The 23,174-nt window shown below is 35.8% G+C and overlaps 1 protein-coding gene across 12 annotated transcripts in view; it reads right to left on the bottom strand.

The window, feature by feature from the left end:
- The window catches only part of LOC138710493 (collagen alpha-1(XVIII) chain-like), an 864,740-nt gene extending 848,398 nt beyond the window's left edge, over positions 1 to 16,342 (bottom strand). For 4 of the 12 annotated variants that reach the window (XM_069841432.1, XM_069841430.1, XM_069841431.1 and 1 more), the window contains exons 1-2: positions 15,997 to 16,341; positions 9,783 to 10,210 (exon numbers count right to left, since the gene is read on the bottom strand). In XM_069841432.1, the coding sequence (XP_069697533.1) occupies positions 9,783 to 9,929 (147 nt within the window). In that variant the 5' untranslated portion in view covers positions 9,930 to 10,210; positions 15,997 to 16,341. Of the gene's footprint in view, positions 1 to 9,782; positions 10,211 to 15,996 lie in introns of all 12 variants that reach the window. The other 8 variants (XM_069841429.1, XM_069841428.1, XM_069841422.1 and 5 more) reach the window with 6 other exon arrangements.
- Between the last annotated feature and the right edge of the window lie 6,832 nt (positions 16,343 to 23,174).

Consider the following 23,174-nt stretch of genomic DNA (forward strand, 5'->3'; position numbering starts at 1 on the left):
AAGTTATGTAAGGTAATCTAAACCTAATATTATAATTTTTAACGAGCTCGGCTGCAAAATCCAACACCTATCGAACATAACTTTTTGTAAAGTGAAGACCACCAAGTTAGTTTCCCTGTACTCAAAGCTGTCTCCAAAAAAAGATACCCAAGAGGATAGAATGTCTAAACAAGCTATGTAATAAAACGTTTATTGCTTCAGACCTTGGAACATAGACAAGGCCAGATCCACAGCATTAATTAATTACGCATCATCAGGTTCTCTACAGATCCGAGACTAAAGAAAATGATTATCAGATGCTGAAGTGACACGAACATCAACAGTAGAATGTATTGTCAAGAAACGAAAGCTATGGCACAATTATTTTAACTACAAATAAATCCATTATGCTAACATTCAAGGACAAACAATTCTATTTGTAGAGAGCATAAATTCTGAAGTAGGCTTTATTTCTAACGGATATAAAATTTACTTGCAAATGGCTGAATTTGAAAACGAATAATTAAAGATTTCCATACGAATGAAGTGTCAGTGTTATATCTGTGTTCATCAGATATAGAACCTGACATTGCCAAACTTGTGGAAAAGTGAAACAGTGAAGACAAAGATATCCGAATAAACAAGATGTAGGTGGGTGAAATATTTCATTATAAACAAACCGGTTTTTATTGTCATCATGAGTGAGAAGGAGTTTAGTAAGTAAGGGAAGCATCAAACTGACGCACGAAGTATAGACTGATGTCAGGTTTTTTGCACTCTTGAACAGGACACGGCGTTCCACAACAAACTTTCGCAAACGTGTCGTCTATTTCGCTGCGTATCTACATATATAATTTGAACTGGTAATGGAAATTACGGGAAAATGGCTGAACGAATTTCAATGAATGATCAGTCATTTTGAAGCTTGGCATCCAAGTAACTTTCAGTGAAGCGTTAGTTTTCCTACATAATTTTCCTATTTTCCAAAATTCATCCCTCGACAGTTTTGAGAACTAATTGCATTCCAGAATAAAACAAAACACACACTACAATAAACAATAGGCTATTACACGAAGACCATAACCTGCAGGAATGCTGACATATAGACTTCAAATTCAATTGGTTATTAAAAACTTCAAGACTTACTAAAATAATTTACAGGTCTGATTTTGCGGTCTGATTTTCTGAGTACAGCTGTGTATTGGATAGTAAAATCTACAAAACGTTAGAGGGTTTGATGACATTATTACCATTAGAAATGAAATATTATAGTTAATGCCATGATGTGACTATTTGTCATTAATTTTATTATAAATATTAATGGTATATTAATGAAATGAAAGTGAAACGTTTTGGGGTTATATAAGTAGATGCAGAAAATATCTTAAATTATTGTACATTTAATTATTGTAAATTTTAAACTTTATATTATAGCCTATTATTGGCTAAGACTTCACTGTGTTGCCTGTGGAGTAACGGTCAGCGCGTCTGGCCGCGAAACCAGGTGGCCCGGGTTCGAATCCCGATCAAGGCAAGTTACCTGGTTGAGGTTTTTTCCGGGGTTTTCCCTCAACCCAATACGAGCAAATGCTGCGTAACTTTCGGTGCTGGACCCTGGACTCATTTCACCGGCATTATCACCTTCATTTCATTCAGACGCTAAATAACCTAGATGTTGATACAGCGTCGTAAAATAACCCAATAAAAAAAAGACTACACCGAACACGAGCCTGGCTCTTACGGTAGTGGCTAGAAATATTTTTGTTTTATAAATTTAATTTGTACTCACTAGTTAGCTAGCTAGTTAAATAAATTAGATATTCATTTCTATAATTTACTGAGTGGCGGCTATTATATAACTACAAAACTTACGTAAGATAATATTGTTATTAAAAATTAAATTTTTTTATAGTTATTGGTTTTTTTATATACTTAATGACGGTGTGGTGAAGATATTCATATGAGTCATTCTCTTCAGTACGCCTCTTGGCTCGAGAGAGCGCAAAAATTACAGTTCCTAAGGAAAGACCAAAAGGTATTACTTACTGACAAAATAAGAAGCCTACAAAATTTTGTAGTCTCCCGAATGTATTCCCAAAGATAGAGTGCGTAATGAATTTTGTCAGTTCAAATGAAATGTTTAACTTGAATATCCTTACCACTAGCCTATAACTTATGGCTTTGGGTTTAACGTATATTAATTGTTGAATATAAAATTTAACACCATTGACAAAGCATTCCCTCTGCTATCCAGTCTGTTCATATTAACGACTTGTGTCTTGTGTCTTTAATATTCTACCATAACAACATCGCCAGAATATAATCAATGACCATCTGAACAGAAGTTATTAATGTGACTACCTTGTCTAAATCGCTTATACAAGAAGACAATTTGAATCCTATAGATTCAAAATCCCCTACATCCATAAAAAAATTATATGCAATTCACCTATGGCGTGATTACTATTTAATTAAAATAACACGTGACTATCGAAAGTATCGTTCCTGTAATTTAGCTATGGCATGCCCACATTTTAGTTAAATTAACACGTGTCTAACGGAAGTATCTGTTCCTGCAATTCAACTACGGCATGCCTACTTTTTAATTAACATAACACGTGTATAACTAAAGTATCTCTTCCTGCAATTCAACTACGGCATGCCTACATTTAAATTAAAATAACATGTGTCTAACGGAAGTATCTGTTCCCGCAGTTCAATTACGGCATGCCTACTTTTTAATTAAAGTAACACGTGTCTGAACTAAGTATCTCTTCCTGCAATTCAACTATGGCAGGCATGCCAAAACCCTGCACATTGTGCAGTAGTCTCTGTGCGATGTGCACTTTCTATTCCCCTACCTGGAGGGAGTGAATCGCCTTGGAGGGGAACGCGACAGGGCTATACAGACTTGCAACAGCAGCATATCAGCTTTTCTTTCACTAACGCAGTTTCAGTACGGGTGCTGATTTGGCTGTGTCTGTGGATGAGTTATGATAAATAAAGGAGAAGTTCACAGATAACGAAGAAGCGAAATTACGAATCATATAACATAATTGCTATAATATTTTCCTCAGCCAACAATAATTATTTTAAAATAAAAGGCTTTTATCAAAAGATGTTGCTATTCCCGTATAACATTTTCTTCAGCATTTGTGTACCAATGGTCCCAATAAATAGTGCTCGACGAACAATGAAAGTAGGGTCTATTACTTTAAAATAATTAGTACCTACTACGTAAAATGAAATACTTGTTCGTTTTTTGTTGTTTCAAAATTACTGCAATATCTTTTTCTTCAAATATATAAATCATATTAATAAATTATGCTTTACAAACCACTACTTCGTGAAGTATAACTGAGTAAGCCTAAAGTTTCTTGTATTACAATTGTCAAGTATAGACACTGATAATAACCGTGCTTTTTTCCTTCTGCTAAGTGTGTTTATGTCCAAATGTCTATTTAATCCAACCATAGATTATTGTACACCCCTCCAGCTACGAACGGGTAAGAGCAACGCTCGAATGATGCAGTCTGCACAGACTGGCGATCCGCGTACAAAACTGCACATTTAGAGTCTGATTTCTGGCATGCCTGAACTACGGCATCACACTTTTTTATTATAAAAACAAGTGCCTATATCGAAAACATCTCTCTCTGCAATAATTCAAATGCGGCCCGTCCCTATTTTCTTATAATTGTGTCTATCGAAAGTATCTGTTCCTTAATTCAACTACGACATGCTTAATTTTTAATATACCTACCAATACGAAGCTATAGAAAGTAACTTTCTTTCTTTGCAATTCAACTATGCCTTGCCACTGCTTTATAATAATAATAATAATAATAATAATAATAATAATAATAATAATAATAATAATAATAATAATAATAATAGGTGTGTATTGAATACCTCTGCACTTTTAATTTATATGGCATTGACCTTCGAGCACAATACTACGTTGCTCTTTCTCGGACAGAGAGGTCAATAAAGTGTAACAAGCTACAGTCCGGAATAGCAACATCTCTTGGAACTATAACTAGTGAAAGCAATTGCGAATATAATTTTTAAAACACTACTGTTAGCTGCAATCTGACAAGTCAGAGGGCGTATGTATTAATGTTACATTTTAAATCACAAATCAGACTTCAAAGTATAGAACGTTAAATTAACCTTGTAGAATAATTATTACTACTGCCAGCTACAAACTTGCGAAGGAGCACAAAATGGAAATTTGTATTCGAATTCAGAGAATCTTACTTGGCTTATTTCGAAACTGACTCCTTGCCTCTAAAAAACGAATATAAAAACATAGATTTGAAATGTAAATTAAGTCAACACATTTTTCCAACAAAACATCATTAACAACTGAATTTGAATGTTTCAGTACTTAATCCGCGATCATTTAATAATAACTACTTATCCAGCGTCATATCACTACGGTAATGGCAGTCATTACCGCACTGAGTGCAGTAATTATCTTATTATCACACTCAATTTAGTAATGAACTAAAATAGATAATTACATGTCGTCCTTCAAAACGACTCCTGAAAAAAAAAGTTGCTCTTTTTATTATGTCAATTCATACTTCATCTTCGATTTATTTGACAGAAGTGATGAAACAACTGTCGAAGATACTAATTCAATATCTGAAGGCAAACTCTACTCAGAATCGCTCATTTTCGAAAAAGAATTATTTTCCTTCCTCACAGATTTTCGTCCGTTCTATTTAATCTTACATCTATTGCTATCATAAACAAATTAATATCGTTACCATGTTGTTTCTAGATCCACTATGATCTGTGGCATAAGTATACCTTATTTTATTTCAAGGAGTGCAGTTCGATGTTCAAAGTAGCCACCGACCTGCACTCCTTGAAATAAAATAAGGTATACTAAGGATACTTTATATTAAACCATAGTGTACTAGAATATAACTGAATGATGATGCTGTTATTAAGAAGTAATCGGATGTAAGCATTCAATAACTGTGAATAAAATAGTGACCAGTTGCAGGAAATGGGACCTAAAGTCGGATTTTCATTTTTTTTTTTTTTCAAAAAGGCGGTGAAATACTGAGCATTTAAAAAAAATCATAGTTCTAGGTGTTATAGTTTTTAATATATTACTTATTGAATGTTGATATTATATTATGTACTTTTCGAGAAAAATGCAATTAAAGTTTTCACTTGTTTTCTTAGCAGCTATAAGAAAGATTTAGGTATTTAAGAAGCACTGTGTAGTTATTATGAGTTATACATGAAATAAGAAGGTAAAAATAACACTAATATTTCTTATTTATGTATTAGTATGTTGCAAGCTGTGTTTAATTGATAATATAAAAGTAATTTTTTCTGCAAAATGAGTTGAACGTTAAGTGAACATAAACTAATTAATATAAAATACAACACATATATTAAAAGTTAAGTTACAGCAAGGAATTGATATGAAATACATACAGAAAGCATAAAGAAGTTAAAACAATAATTGCAACAATGTCTTCTAGCTGGCCATCAGGTTTTTCATTCTCCATGTCACTTTCTGTTTCACTTTCACTGTCACGTGGTGTAAAATAATCTGTAGTAATGTCACGAGAGGTCTAAGACTTGCCAATAAATCCACTCGCTTCGCTCGTGGATTTATCTAGGAAATCTCAGACCTCGAGTGACATTTATTAGGACTACTTCGTGAACAACATAAAAATTTAAATAATATATCCCTAAAATTCGATCACAAAATGGTAATAATTGTATATTAACGAAAACTTAACCTATTCAGACATTGTGAAGTTGATATACTCGTAGATGAATATCGATTACTGCAATAAAGAAATTCGATGTTATTATTCAGTAATGCCAATTGCGAAAAGCGAAATACAGGTTTAACAATGTTAATTACATGTACTGCACTTCTCTGTTATTATTATAACATAAATACATTTTCATTATCTGCTGAAATCATAATTTAATTTAACAGTAACAGTGGGGACAGCCATAAACCAATGCTTATGTATTCACAGCGAGACATGTTGCTACACAGTGAAGCCATCTCTGTATAGATAGGCCTAATTAAAACACGAATTTTATTACGCCATACGGAAGGCAGTTTGATCAAAGACATTATTACTATGCAAGGTCTTTGGGTTTGATATGCGATGATGTTACATAAATTTGAACATCTGACTTTCTATTAATTGTTTAATTTCATTCACAAAATACAAATTTTATAGGCTACAATTATAGGCTAAGTTAACCTGTGGGAGCAAGACCAATGTCAGCTGTGCCTTAATTCGACCGTTATAATCAGTGCTACACGAAAACATTTTTTATAGCTCGACAAACGCATTCTCGCTATAGTGTGTAACGGAACTAAAGCTGCATCTATACAGTTCAATATTCCAATCGCGTATGCGTGCAATCTGGGAAGAATATTGAAAGAATCAAGTTTAAAAGGTACGTTCAATTAAGATGCATGAAGATTTTGTCTACATGGTGCGCCGTTTTGAACGTCGTCTTCACTGCGTAAATATATTAATTAATATTAAATATCAATCTTGCATTCATTTCTTTAAAGTTGAAAGAAAAGTTTAACCGTGTAGTTGCATCTTAATGTAGTCATTATCATCAATTTGCGGGAAAACAGTTGGCGACAACGACTAAACAAAAGAACGACCATGCGATAAATTGATAGCGATAAATATAGGTGCAAAAATTATCACAAAGTGTGACTGTGATTGGTTCGAATTAAAAATTTCATTACACTTCATTGGTCGAAAATGGAATGACGTCATATAAACGAAATAGTATAAAAAGTTTTAAATTCATCACTTAAACCTTGTATATTAATTTCCTTTTCCATGACATTAAATCAAGGACAATTCCAACAGCTGATTATAGTACAAAATGAAAGGGACCTAAAATCGGCAATGTTATAATCCCATAAACGACTTTGGGTCCCTTTTCTGCTGTCGGCATTCAGTCAGTAAAACTCATTTTGCGCGATTTTGTGGTAAGTAATAAAACTACGTCCTAGTTTAGTATGTAATGAAAGCCTATAGGTAGCGCAAGATATCAAAACATAGAAATGCAGTTTTTACACCGCAAACTCGTTATTTTGTTCTCCTGTAAAATTTCCTTACGACTTTAGGTCCCTTTTCGCGCAACGGGTCACATATTGTACACAACTAGTGGGATGAGCTTACAGCTCTATGTAAATACAGAACTCTGCTATCGCCTCGTTCTGTGAAAAACACTCGAGCGATAATCAAGCTCATTTTCCATTAATTATTTAAATAACTATTTGACAGCTTAGATGGCATATTTGAGTACTTTTAACTGATTAACGTGTTTCAGTATTTTAACAACTGAGACAGCATGTTTTAATACTTTTACATTTTCAACGAACTTATATGAGTGTGTTTAAATTTAGAATGAGAATGGCGGAGAAAACTACTGTAAATCAAGAAAGTGGTATACGCCAGCCAAGTTCCGATTATCGACGGCAGGAGTCCGAACTACTGAGCTCGATTCATGTTTTCTGTTTGAAGCGATAGCAGCGACCTCATCTCCAACGGTAATAAGAAGTTTTTGAGCCTATACTGAATAGTTCTATTTACAAAATAGTTCAAGAACAACTAACATAGGCCTAGTTGTGACTGGAAAATACTGTTCTCTTTCTTTTTAATTTTTTATTGCAAGGCACTTGCATTATCCATTCCGAATATATTACATTTTATTGAAAAATTTTGCGGTTCTCTTTCTTCCTCATTTTATTTTGTTGCCAGAAGTTTCTGTGGTGTCACGAAATAGTGCCTTCTTCAGAGACACTTCTAGTGTTAATTTTATTGACATTGGTATGGGAATTTCGAAGAAAACTTGCTAAGAATTTGTATTCCCCCTTTAAATCGTCATTTAGGCTTTGAGACTTCGGACCCAATAGAGCAGTTCAGTGGGAAACCCGCATAATGGCGTACGGAGTATAGTGATAAAGCGTACAGCGGGTGGGGGTACTGTAGAATGAATGCCAACAAATACGCAAAGGAAAACGCTCTGGATTTGAAGGTTCTGACAAATAATTTGGTTTTCATACAAACCTATTTTCAAACTGTATTTGAAACTATTACACGGTTAGAAAAGTCACAGCAATAAATGCCGGAAACCATCAAATTAGTTGAGGAAATGACACAGAGAATTAATGAGACACCAAGTACACCGGTTACTGAACGTGTAAAACAGAAGTGGAAATCAATTTAAAAAACGGATATGGAGCATTGTGTAATATAAACAGCAAATTAGTGGACATAGAATTACCCGAGAATGAAGGACTGTCTTTAGAAACTGCAATGATATTAGGTTTTTCCGTACTGCCACGTAGAGCGCAGCTTTTCACTTTACAAACTGTGTTTGGCATGTAACCGAAAAAGATGTACAGTACGTTTGAGACACTGAAAATGTATATTGCAGTTCATTACAATTCGGTACTGTAACTGCACTTCCTAAAGACGACCAATAGGATAAATGAAGGATTTAAAATTGCTATAGGTATCCTACAAGCAAAACTCAGTTCAGACTCCTCGCGCCGCGCATTCTATACCCCTCTTACCCCCCTGCAGTAGGCGTATTCTTTAATAAGCGGCTACTGATATAGCTATAACGGCTACGGTTGCGGACATGTGCACTCAAAGAGCAGCTGTAACAATAACCAATTAAGTGAATATAACATGACAAGATGTCAACATCGTCTCTTTCTAAGTCACAATCGGTATCTATCTTCACTGGAACTGTCCTCATATTTAAATTTTAAATATTTAAATTAAATTAAATTGATATTTAATATAAAACGCTATGTGACTCCCTGACTCTGTAGCAATAACAAGTGTTCAGTTCAGCACAAGAAGATAATACGTGCGCATGCGCATAGTGTCGGTGGTGTGATTGGAGACGGAGAGCATGCTGGCAAAGGGAGCATACGTCATCTGCGCGAGACAGTCACGCCCGCTGGTTTCTGCGCACAGAGTTTTGTTTGTTGGATGCCTATACATGTTTATTTCCACCATTAACACTGTGTATAATTAAACACAAATGCTTATAAAAGACAGGAGAATAAATTAATGCTTTTCACATTCTTTTGTCATTGTCATTGTGTAATGTATATTTACTTTCAGAATGTAATTATGTGTTTCCCCATACTGTCTTACTCTACTCTAAATAGCAACGTTGTTACCTCAACGCATCTCTACCTTTCAGTACCTGCAGCGAGTCAACAACCTATAGTACATGCACAGTAAACTTATTGTATCGGGTGCCAAGTCTCTAAGTCTAGTTAATTCTCGCTTCGATTTGAACTTGCGATTTGGCGGACACGACAACCACTGTACCACTGAACAAAAATGTTTTATTTTTATACGTATCTCATTCAGTTAACATAGATTAAAACTATAAAATTTCAACTAACAAGTTTTTGTCTTACTGACAGACTATTACGCGTGAGAAATGTACCTACTGTTGCCTACACTTTTCATTCGTTCTTCCCGCGGCTACTAAAAGGCGGAGCACGATTCATGAGTCATTGTATACGGTACATGTAATAATATAGTAGTAACTGTAGATTCGGTCTTGCCTCGGCAAGACAAAGTACCATGCGTTTGTTTTATGTCTAGGCCACTTTAAGTAGACGCGTAACGAATTAAGCACATAACCAAATACAAGACAGCAAAACAATGTATTGCACAACGGCAAGTATTCAAACATACATAACCTCTACACAAGTAACAATCACAACATTATTAAAGGATTGTACTTACCTCGAATGCGTTGTCACAGTGGACCTCTGCGAGGGATGGCGTTCCATACAGCTTCAGCTCTTGCAGCGCCCCCTTCAATGCAAACAGGACTAGGTAAGAACAGAGTAATCCAGAGAGGGTGGGGCAAACTGCCCCTCGAACCGGCATTGGGGATATCACGTCGTCGATCACTGTCTACTTTAGGAAACGTATTCTTTCTTCAAACAAACCCACAGGAATTGGTAGGGTTTCAATTATCGTTCCCGCTGCGTCAGTCCGTATGCTCACAAACATGGTAGTTGTTTTAAGGAATTACATTCATTCAGAAAGAACGAGCACCGTTTTAAAAACCACATCACACTAACGCTTGTTTGTCAAATAACTGACAATCAGTTCATTCTTGCTTCACTTTTGGCACCCGAGCTATGCTGTAGTCACTGAATCTACTGCTGGTTTGAAACGCATGGGCAAAATTAATATACAGGTAGCTTACACATCTCCAGACAGAATGAGACTAGGATCCCGAAACAGGGATGGTTAGGATCTTTATAAAAAAGTCATATTTGCCGCAAAACGCTCTGATGATGATTTAATTAATTTACAATAAGCTCAACAATATTTAATGCATGGACATTTGGGTTGTTCCACTGTTACAACTTAGTCTATATGGATTACGAACCGATATCATTCACAAAGTGGTGTAGGCTAACTCTTTGGCGATGTGGACAGTCTGGCGCGAGACACCTTTTACAACAAACAATTAATGTAAGACAAATCATAGATCGACATACTCAGTCCCGATGGTGGAAAGAAATATTCTTTCTCTAACGGGGACTGAATCTAAATCTGTTAATTTGTAGCCGAAAATTAACTTTAAATTATAATTTCAGTGGCCCAAAAATTCTATTTGAAGACTTCCAATTGAAGTACATTTTAACATTGGTTTAAATATAACTACATATTAAGAGATAACGACTAGTTCAAATTATCTTCGTAGAATTAATCAGTCTCTACTCTATTTTATGTATTTAGTAGATAAGTGAAGTTTTTTTAGACATATAGCAGAGATATTTGTGTTAAAACAGACTTAGGTAAATCCGTCAGGCATTTATTAGGGCCATATTCATAGACATTCTTAGCGCGGGCTTCCGGTGGATGATCAGCGAACTAACGTTTTTCGTACTCATAAACTAGTGTTAGCTATATGATGTGATATGGATCCTGTACAAGTAACCAGTCGATAGCCGGGGCTAGTTTAGCACGCTCGTAGCATAGCACCCTGAAACTCAAACTAACAAAGTACGCTGGGAGGATAAGAGTATTCCTCATTATGGCCATTCTTCAGAAATTGTCAGCATGAAAATCTCTAAATTCGGTTTACGAGCATTGCACTAGGGTTAGCACATATGAAAAGTGTGTTTGGAATGGACATTGAAATGATATTGAAAGTGATGCTGGATCATTTCAAAAGGACAAAAGAGGAGCGGGCATCTACGGACGACTTCGATTAATATACTAAACTCAAGAATAATTTCATTCTAATCCTTAAATATGAACATGATGGTAATGGTGGTGGTGATGGATATTTCAATTTGTCTTATAGTTGTGAAAACACTAATTAAAAAGTACCCAAGTTACAAAAAATTATGATCACTAAGAACAGTAGTAGAAAAGGTATAGGATAGAAAGAAAATGAATAGGACAAGAGTTAAATATTGACAGCATATTTATGTAGTATCACTGCGACATGAAACAAATTTAAAACAACTGAAGATCAGAAGTAGAACGTAAATAATATCGAAAACAGCCCAAAACTAGCGATCGAAAGAATAAAGATGATCATGACGTTGAGAAAGACATTGGGAGGAGTAATTCTGTCTGTAGTCTTGCAGTCCAATTTAGTATAATCTTCGATATTACTTTTATTTAGTCCATTACTTAACAACGCTGTATCAACTAGTAGGCTATTTAGCGTCGATGAAATTTATGATAAAAAGAAATGGTATTTGGAAGGAGGGAACGAAAAATGTGATTATGACAATTATTTTAGGTGGAGAAAACGTCGGAAAGAAATGTACATAATCGGCCCAAGTGGGACTCGAACGCACGACCGAGAAAAACTCCGGATAGGCAGCCAACGCGCCTAGTATGTACCTAAGATATGCTGATTGCTCCGATTATACTACTAATATTGGTGGCGGTGATAATGATGATGGCGGCGATATGTAGCCCAACGATTGTAGGAGCTATCACAATCGAAGAATCGACAAAAAGTAAAACTAAATTATTGGAAACTATTTACTTTGAGTTTTACTTCTGGATGATTTTACAATTCATTGATTATTCTGAAGTATACGGAATATTAAGAATAGACTACATTTCCCTAAGATCATTATGTACTAATTTTTAATTAAGTAAGGACAATATTTCAAATAGGGCGCGACCTACAACTTTAGTATTTGGAAAGAAAAAAAAAAGGAAATGCCTAGAACTGAATTGCGACCTTCAGACGAATAATAGCTAACAAAATAGCTAGTGGAGCTGTCTTTATCTTTTCCGTTTAGTTTCAGCACATTTCGGGACATTTACTAAGTTATAGATTTATTGATTTTTCTATCTCTCATATGTTTCAGTGTGTTTCATTTTCTTATGTAGTGTTATTTATAGAAACAAATGTGCATCTATATTTGAGCTTTTGTCGAAGTTATTTCTTAAATCCTACTGAATTATTATCTCAAATTCAGATAATTAGTTAATGTGAAAGAAAAACAGTACATGCAAAAGAATGAAGCAACGAAATTTTTTTCTTTTTATTTTTGTTCCCATATTACTTTTCCGTTATCATCAAATTTAACAATTTGCATCTACTTTATAGAAAGTATCGGAAATTCATTGCTACATTTACATGTGTAATTAACTTACACTGACTTTCATTATTGTATTCTTAACCAGTGAGGAAATGCATTATATCTAATAAAAGAACGCGTACAGAAGTTAGCATTCACTTCCACAAAATACTGTAGAATACGCCCCCATAAGTAACGTGCAGTTTCTTAAACATTTTATGACAATTTTAGCAATAAAGTCCAAAACGCGTACGCTTTACAAGTGGCGAAATTACTTTTTTGTGCTAAAGAATGTTTAGAAGGTAAAAAGTAGTGTTTTCTTATTTCCCTTGCTGTCGTCAAATTAATTAGGCTCACTTCTGATTTTAGACAACCCGGAGGTCCATTGCCGATTGCCGCCCTCACATAAGCCCGCCATCGATCCATATACTAAGCAAGATCAATCCAGTCCCTACCATCATATCCCAACTCCCTCAAATCTATTTTAATATTATCTTCCCATCTATGTCTCGGCCTCCCCCAAAGTCTTTTTCCCTCCGGCCTTATATGCATTTCTGGATTCGTCCATACGTGCTATATGCTCTGCCCATCTCAAACATCTGAATTTAATGTTCTAATTATGTCAGGTGAAGAATACAATGCGTGCAGTTCTGCGTTTTGTAACTTTCTCCATTCTCCTGTAACTTCATCCCTTTCAGCCCTAAATATTTTCCTAAGTACCTTATTCTCAAACATCCTTAACCTATGTTCCTCTCTCAAAGTGAGAGTCCAAGTTTCACACCCATACAGAACAACCGGTAATATAATTGTTTTACAAATTCTAACTTTCAGGTTTTTTGATACCAGACTAGAATAATAATAGGCATTTCCCATATTTATTCTGCATTTAATTTCCTCCCGAGTGTCATTTATATTTGCTACCGTTGCTCCAAGATATTTGAATTTTTGCACCTCTTCAAAGGATAAATTTCCAATTTTTATCTTTCATATTTCGTACAACGTTCTGATCACGAGACATAACCATTTGTCTTTTTGGGATTTACTTCCAAACCTATCTATTTACTTGCTTACTCCGAGTATGTTGCTGAGTAACAGTTGACTTTTTAATATTTGTAAGTTTATTGCACGTGTTTCTTCTTGCATAGAGCACAATATATCAATTGATTTGCACAATACAGTGATTTTAGCATAATTTAACACAGAGAAAACATGTTTCCACTACATTAAAGTTTCTAAATTTAAATAAACAAATAAATAATCGTCCTGACATAGAAGTTTCGAATATACGTACCGGCCACCGGCGTAGCTCAGTCGGCTGAGGCGCTTGCCTGTCGATCCGGATTTGCATTCGGGCGTGTGCTCGATTCCCGTTTGGACTTCTTACCTGGTTGGAATTTTTCCGAGGTTTTCTCCAACCGCAGACGAATGTCATGTAATCTGTGACGAATTCTCGGTCTCATCTCGCCAAATACTATCTAGCTATTACCGATCCCATCGACGCTAAATAACCGAGTAGTTGATACAGCGTCGTTACATAACTAAAAAAACTTGTACCGGTACTATTAAATACCAGGCGAAAATAAACAAACTGAGGTATGGAGTTCATACAGACTTGTACAATAATAATACACTAATAATAATTCATATCACCGAAATATTGTGTAAATAGCCTACTTAGTTCTCACATTCACTGTAATTTTCTAAAAGTTTAGCTTATTATATTTTACATTACGTTCGGGTGAAGGGAAAATATTTTTTTTTCCATAACAGCCCTCGAAAAATAGTCACGAAGATCTCACTCATCTGAAATATTTAAGATAGCAAATATTATAATTGATTCATTTACTATACGGCGTTGTATTTGTGATAAATAATGAATTCGTTATATGTTATTGGTTTTATGATTTGTTAATAGTGTGCGAGGATTATATACATCCGTGACAATGCTCGAAGAATTCTCCTCTACAACTAAAACACATGACACACGCACGATCTGGTCGCGATACGTCAGTAAAATCCAACAGATGTCTCACTAAACAACATTAACGGAATGCGTGTCAAAGGCGGTTCATTCAAACCAGTTTCTCTGACGCGCACTATGCTTGCGTCAAGATTGATACTATCTACTTCTACATTTCAGTTCAATGCTTCAAAACTTCTCAGTAACCATTAATCAGAACGTCTGAAGTGTAACCGACATTAACAACACATGTGATATAGCTTGGCAATAACATTTTCAACTATTTTAACTCTACATAATTTCAACTGCAGTAGCTGGGTAGTATTTTAAATCCTTAGTAAACGAAACAATCTACGTTATATTATGTTGATTTCGGAAGTATATGTGAAGTTCTTCAACATGATAATATCGATATCTAAGATTTCACATTTTAAACGTTACTCAGTTGTGAAGCTTTCAAAATTTCAATCCGTGTATCGAGATATAATTTCTTTGATGTACCAGAACGTCTATAAATTACAGATCCCATCCTCAGGGCCGCATGCCTCAAGCAATAGATGAATATAACAATCAACCAAGAATGAAGACTGTGAATATAGCTAGTAGTTCTGAAATATTGAAAAATTTAAATATCAACACACTGTTATAAAAAGAAAATCATTATTCACATTATTAGCATCTACATAATTATTTCTTGCAACAAGTTATATTGAACTATTTGCAATGAAGTAGGCTATGAAATGTACGTCGACTTGCACAGTAAATGACATATGAAGAGTTCGCGGGAAAAAACGATGAATGCCATAGTTTTCTTAAGGTTGATGTCATTATCTAATTCAATAGATTACAGCGAAATTTAATGTTGTTCTTATGAAAAATGGTAAAAAGGAGAATTATCACCACGAATATAGTAATCCTTTCCTTTATTTTGTACAGAAACAGCACTACATCTTGCAGTTATAGACTCAATTAGATCATTATCTAATCCTTAACAGAAATGTGACATTCATCGTTTTTCCCGCGAACTCTTCAATGTTTCTACAACTTGCAGGAACAATGAAACAAATTTTATTTAATAAATTAAGGAAAGAAAATTGGTTTAAGGTTGTAGAAAACTATGATGATCAGGGTGCTGTTATGTGCTTCAGAAATGTAGAAAGCTAAATAAATTATATGATAGACCAAGAGGCAGAAGATCCTAAAGTCGGCCACTAAGAAAATGGGAGGGCAGTTAAAGAAATTGAAGGCAGAACCTGCTGTTATGGTTGATGATTTATATGTACTTTCTACAATTAATTAAAATTGAGACAAATTATGATAATAATGATAATTCTTACTAAGTTATACGATTGAAAAAAATCAATGTAAATGTTAAATGGGGTTAGGCCTACACCATGCTGTATTTTTAAAAGAATTTCGAATATGTTACCCTCGTCATATGGACGAAAATTTTATAAAAATGTTACGAATATAGTAGGTCTATTGCGAACAAATTGGAGACAAACTGTAGAAGTACCGGTGTTAACAGAAGCTGTTCAACTCTGCAAACTCCTTATGATTTCGTGATATAAGTAAGTGTTCATTGCAGAGCCTTAAAAATGTACGATATGAATTCTGCCACATGCTTTTCGTGATCAGTAGCACAAAGACGTCCGTTCACTAGACACAAGCCCGGCCGCACGCGAGAGGATCAGAATCACTGCACTGAGTGGCGATGCTGCAAGACGAGCTGTTCCCGTGCTGGTGATCACCACGCGACTGACTGACTGACTCAGCCAGCACGGCAGTGTTGTGTGTGTGACTGGCTGCCTCTCCGCCATCAACATCTGATCTGCTGGCCTGCCAACTACACGAATCCGCATCCGCGCGGGACGTTCACTGAACTCTACTGGTAACTCCATCCCCAAAGACAAGTCAATAAGAAAGACATACAGACAGACGTCTGAATTACCCGTCTTATTTATTTCACGTCCCCTCAGGAGTTGAGCTGATAACTCATCTTGCAACTCTCACATATGAACAGACAACAGTCCACCAGGGGTGCATAAATTCTTCCCCATCTTGGGAAACGTTTTACAGTTGTGTGTTACTTTAGTTGTTGTTTACTCAACTGTCCGAAGACAGATCTGAACCTCACCAAGAAGGCACTTATGAGGCAACTAGACCAGGAGATAATGGGGTAGGGTGGCCAGTTCCTTTTCCCCTCCATTGCATACATCGCCGACTAGCTACATATTACACTAGTCAGACTTCAGATGCATACAAACAATTGTTCTTCCTCTGACACTTTTCGTCAAGTGAGATGTACTGCCTGATACTTAATAATATGTGTATAGTAGTGACAAAAAACCGGACCGACCCTTGTAGCTGATTTCAGAGCCTTGTTCACTCCAGAGCACAATAGACTGGTAACTAAGACTTTCGTGGTTCGAATCCTGCCTGGGAAGGAAACTTTTTTTTTTGTTCCTTATTCAAATTTATTCCCAATACTTTTCGATTGCTGGTAGCATTCATGTTCTGGGAATAATAAGTTAATTAAGTAGTAAAATATCGCAGCAATCGAAAATTTTTGTCTGCTTTATATATATATATATATATATATAAATATATATATTTTTTTCTTTCTTTCTTCAAGTTTTCCTTTCGTACATATTTCTCAATTAAATAATTAATTAAACAATTACCCTCTACTTTCATCCGTCATCCAACCCTCTCAATCTTTATTCTGTATCTGTTACTTTTACCATTTCTCTTATTTTTTATTTTATTCATTCATTGGGTAACTTATTACTGTTCCCAATCTATCCATCCATACATTAATACTTTATTTATTTAATCATTTTCGTGTTTATTTATTTTATTATTTACTTAGTAGATTTATTTTTACTGGCAGAGTTAAGGCCATAAAGCCTTCTCCTCCACTCTACCATATTTATGATTTATTAATTTCTGCCTCTCTCCCTCCTTTCCTTCTTTCTTTCTTTCTATCTCTCTATCTTTCTATCTTTCTTTTTCTTTCTTTCTCTCTTGCTTTCCTTCTTTTTCTTTCTTTCCTTCTGTCTTTCTTGCTTTCCTTCTCTTTCTTTCTTTCTTGCTTTCCTTCTCTTTCTTTCTTTCTTTCCTTTTCTCTTCCTTTCTTTCCTTCTCTTTTTCTTTCTTTCCCTCTTGCTTTCCTTCTTTTTCTTTCTTTTCTTCTTTCTTTCCTTCTTTACTTCTCTTTCTTTCCTTTTCTCTTTCTTTCTTGCTTTCCTTCTCTCTTTCTATCTTTTTATACTTCTTTCTTTCCCCCTTTCTTGATTTCCTTCTCTTTTTTTCTTGCTTTCCTTCTATCTATCTATCTATCTATCTATCTATCTATCTATCTATCTATCTATCTATCTATCTATCTATCTATCTATCTATCTATCTATCTATCTATCTATCTATCTATCTATCTATCTATCTGTCTATCTATCTATCTATCCTTCTATCTTTCTTGCTTTCCTTCTTTCCTTCTCTTACTTTCTTGCTTGCTTTCCTTCTTTCTTTCTTTTATTGGGTCCTCAAAGCGTTCACTTTTCTCTTTCACCTTCTTTATATCTTTCCGTTTTCCTTTCTCCCCTTTATGTTCCTCACCTTACCACTTTCGTTACAAGTTCTTTCTCTACTTTCTTCCTTCCGTTTCATTTGTTTTTCTCTACCTCCTTCCTTCCGTCTATTCTTATATCTTGGTCATTCTTCTGTCTTCTCCTCTGTGGTCTTCCTTTCTAGATGCAGTCCTTAGTTCCTTTCTTTCCCTCTATTTTCCTTTTCTATCTATCTTCTGTTTCATCCTTCATTTCTTCCTTCTCTTTTTCTGGTTGCTTTCATCCTTTCTTTTGTCCCCTCTTATGTTTTTGTTCACATTTCGTCTTTTTCTTATTTTCCTCATTCCTATTTATAGTTCTTTCTTCCCCTCTTTCTTGGTTCCATACTGACACTTTCGGGCATATGATTGAAAGAAGTGAATGCAAGAAATATCTGGAAAGTCGCATCAACTATACCGTTATATCAGATCATTAAAATTCGTGATAGCGAAATGATTGGCGAGATGCGTCCGCCGTGAGATTACCTGACATTCGTCTGATAGTAGGAGAAAACCTTGAAAAAAAAACACTTAATCAACCCAAGCTGGATCAGTACCCGCCCTCTCTCGCTAACACCTAGACCACGCCGGTGGCTCCACACATGTTGCTCAATTTGATGCCTTCTCTGTGTGTTAATGGTCCATTCATCGTCGGAATCCAGGAGCAATCTCTCCACGCCCAAGTGGAACGCGCCACGAATGAAACGCAACGCCTGCACTCAATGACCGGAGACAGAGCAGCCCTCGACACTGATCCCCTTGCGGCCAGCTCCTTGACAGCCAAGGAACTTCAACGTAAAAAGTCGATCACTTTGCAGTGATGAAAGAAGCCAACGACCTCACTGGGCTCACATTTGCGGGCCACAGAGATCCGCCCTCACTGTTGCCAGCAAGTGACACTGAACCTTATCTATCACCATCCTTTTACATTGATCATATCCCCGCTTCCAGTTCGAGTTAAGTTTAAAGGCTGGTTCACAATTAACCGGAAATGGAAACGACAACGGGAACGAGAAAGGAAAAATTGTTAAAATAAATGTATTTAAATGTGAACATTCACAATTAACTATTATGAATGCTCATATTTAAATACATTTATTTTAACATTATTTCCGTTCTCGTTGTCGTCGTTTCCGTTCCCGGTTTATTGTGAACCAGCCTTTAATCTGTGTTAGCGTTTTAATTCGTTACCTCGTAGCCTCATTTTCTCCAGGGTAAATAAAACTCTAATGTCCCTAAAAGTCATCGACTTCCTTTATTTGCAATGATATATCGAACTTGGTGAACAGGAAAATAATTCGGGGCAGAAGAAGATATCAGATGATAGAAGACATTAAGATATATGGATCATATTATGCGGAGACTAAGAGGAAGGCAGAAAATAGGAACGAGTGGAAAATGCTGGGTTTGCAGTGAGAGACCTACCCTTGGGAAGAAAAATATGAATATCGAATTTTGCTCTTACTCACAGTAACGTAACAAAATGAGAGTCGACACTCTCAGAATAGATGAGTGTGCAAGTCTTTGTTTTATACATCTTGATTACACAACTTTTAACACTGTATCTCTTCGGAATGTATGATAAGAGGATATTTTGTGGCGATTGTTTTTCGACACCCTGTTTTTCCCTTCCCGTTTTCTTTTATTGATTAGTTTCTCGTTGATCCTTTGTTCCTTTCCTTCCCTTTCTTTTAGTTTCACTTTTCTTCTTCTAGATGGCTCTGCTTTAGTTCTTATCGTTTCCGCTAGATTTCTTTATTAATAAATACACCAGAAGACGAGTGTACTCTTGGCTCCGAGGCTTGATCGTTTATGGGAGGATTCATATTTTTAACAGTTTTCATGTCTTCCTGTGGCGACTGTTTCGTCCGGAAGGGTTTCGTATGTCTACTGCCCTGGAAGCAACTTCGGCATGCGTGTGTCGTATTTCTTCATGCGGAGAAGGCAGAGTTGCTGCCGTTTATGAAGAAAGAGAGCGTATTCCCAGCTCATGCAGAATTGGGTTATGTCTTGAGAATTAGGTTATGTCTTGACCTGGTTTGTAACAGGCGTTTTCAGGTTGTATGTTAGTCGGGTTAATAAATTTTGGGGACCACTCTCGTCCACTATTTTGTGTGTATATTTCATAGAGTTAAGGCTGGTTCACAACAAGCCGGGAGCGGAAACTACAACGAGAACGAGAACGGAAATATTCTTAAAATAAATGTATTTAAATGTGAGTATTCACAATCAACTATTGTGAATGCTCACATTTAAATACGCTTACTTTAACAATATTTCCGTTCTCGTTCTCATCGTTTCCGTTCCCGGTTTATTGTGAACCAGCCTTTAGCCATTTTGTGACTCCGTGTTTGATCTAATATTACGCTTGATATCTGATTTGTCATGACGGACATATTTTGTAAATTGTACGTTTGCTGATTTATTATAGACAGTTTATACAGTAAGTTTCCTACATACTCAGCGTCGACAGTGGACTTGTGTTTTCAAGTTATTTTGTGAAGCTTGTTCGCCTTTCATGGTTTTTATTCAGATAATATCTAGCTTGCATTGGTTAACTTATTATTGTATGAATAGTGGGTTACCTTTTATGTATAGTGAACGAGAGTGAATTATTTAATTCCCCGTTCTCTCTCTCTCTCTTTTGTTTTGGCCCTTGAGAAAGTTGATTTTCCATGTCTATAGTTACATGTCAGTTTTAGTTTAACCCTGCGTGGGTATGACAGTTTTTATGGTAGAACAAATTCCTGTTTTATTCTGTAATTGCCATGTTTATTGTGGATACATGTAAGTGTTAGCTTATATTTCTTTCCTATTTTCATTATTCAAATCATTTAATTTATTGTGGTATTAATAAATTGTTACTTGTTAAGGTGAAGGAAATGTTTCTTATTAGGCCTATTACCTACTATCCAACAAGATTATCCTTGCCATTATCAAAGATTTATGGATATTTATTAGGGAATGGGACCCCAATATGTTATAACTTGACAAAGTATCATTCACCAGAGCGTCTCCATCTATGAGCAACTGGCCGAAGCCAAAATTACTTTTGTCGCCGTACTCGTTTCCTTCGGTGCACCCAAAGTGTTCATCCACGGACTCTGGGTGCACCGAATGATGATGATAATTATGATGATAATAAAGATGTTAACGGAGCAATGACAGAATATCGGTAGGGACAGTGTTCAAATATTACCTGCTTTAAAGTGGATTACATTTTCTAACTATCCACGTTCGACACAATATATTTGTTTGTGCGAGATCGTATTTGCTTGGTTTCCGCACAAAACCAATCCGCGGTAAGTGTGAAATACCACATTCAGTATTCCCAACCTAACACACATAACAATTTCCCTCTTCTTACCGCTTAAGTGACACATTAATTTTACTGCTTTAGGCTTTTAACATATTATTTTTAGAGACGTTCAATATAGTAATCTTTATAAATTGGAAACTTACCACTGCAATTTCACCTAAATTGCACTGTTAATTATTGCTTTTAAATATTTGCAAAAATTAAGTAAACTCTACAACTCCACTAAAGTTACTGCATTCGTGATGCAAGTAACATTAAGGAAGCCGTGAAAAAATCAACAAGATTCCAGACTCATCATAGACTGGGGGGAAAAAAAAGACAGACGTATATCACGGCCTGCTGGAGTATAGTAAACACAGAAAACATTTTAAAGCAACAATGTTGAAGATAGATATTTTTGTTTTGCAAATTTGCCGTCATTGAACAGAAACCAAGATGGAGATTTCATTGCAAATAATTAGAAATTCCTCTTTCAGGTATGTAATAAACGATCTTCGCACAAAATAATATACGATACACGAGCGGTATGTTTTCTTTCAATTCTCGGAAATTAAAAAAGCTCAACTACGTTTCGCTTTTTCAAACTTTTCCTCGAACATGAAAACTTCAACATACCGCTCTTGTAACGCATATTACTATTACCTTTGTTAATACTTATGATACACAAATTAATAGTCTGTAATATGTAAGCCTATACTTTTAATTCACGAATTAAAGGACGCATCATTCTAACTTCCTCGTCCTTGGACATCATTGTTAAAGAAGGGACGACTGATATTTCAAACGTCTGAAAGAGACACAATGCACTGTTTAACGTTTGTGTAATGTTAGTGAAGGAAACATGGAAACGATTCTCGCAGTTGCGGACAACTGCCCTGAGCGCTGGAGCGACAGACGCTGCGATCTGTGTGTTTGAGACATTCAGGCTGAAGAAGCATTGAACCGCGATGCGAAATATAGGTCAGGACGCGGCACCGAGTTGGTCATTTTAATAGCGGCACATGGATATTCAAACCACAGAGCAGGAAAAAGCACGAATGTTGAAAAGGAACAGACTGTCAAGTTGTCAAACACGTAGAGATGAAATACAGGAGCGCATTCAATGGACGTCACATCACAGCGGCAGATTAAATTTGACTTTTCTGCTGAGCGGTATTCCACATCACACAGTCCAAGACACGTCTGTGGTTCAACCCCACTGCACTGGTTTTCCATCCAGGCGACACGGTTTCGAGCTCCTTTCTGGTCATGACGAAATTTATGGTGGAAAAAAAAATAGACTTAGTACAGGTTTTCCTCGGGGTACCGATTCCCTTCTTTAATTCTACCTCATTTTATCTATTACCTGTGATTGTAGCGTAGTTCAGGCAGTAGCGCGTTTGTCTGTTGATCCTGAGTTACGCTTGGACGTAGATTCGATTCCCGCTTAGGCTGATTACTAAGTTGGATATTTTCCGAGGTTATCCCCAACCGTAAGGCGAATGTCAGGTAATCTATGACGAATCCTCGGTCTCACCTTCCCAAATATCATCTCGGTATCACCAATTCCATTGACGCTTAAATAACCCAGTAGTTTATACAGCGTCGTTAAATAACCAAGTAAATATAATGTAATAGTACATTATGCAACGAGCCTATAATGGTAGTAATTAAGACGTGAGTATGTTTATGAAACGAGCGCAAG

The sequence above is a fragment of the Periplaneta americana genome, chromosome 12 (genome assembly GCF_040183065.1).
Source record: "Periplaneta americana isolate PAMFEO1 chromosome 12, P.americana_PAMFEO1_priV1, whole genome shotgun sequence".
NCBI lineage: Eukaryota > Metazoa > Arthropoda > Insecta > Blattodea > Blattidae > Periplaneta > Periplaneta americana.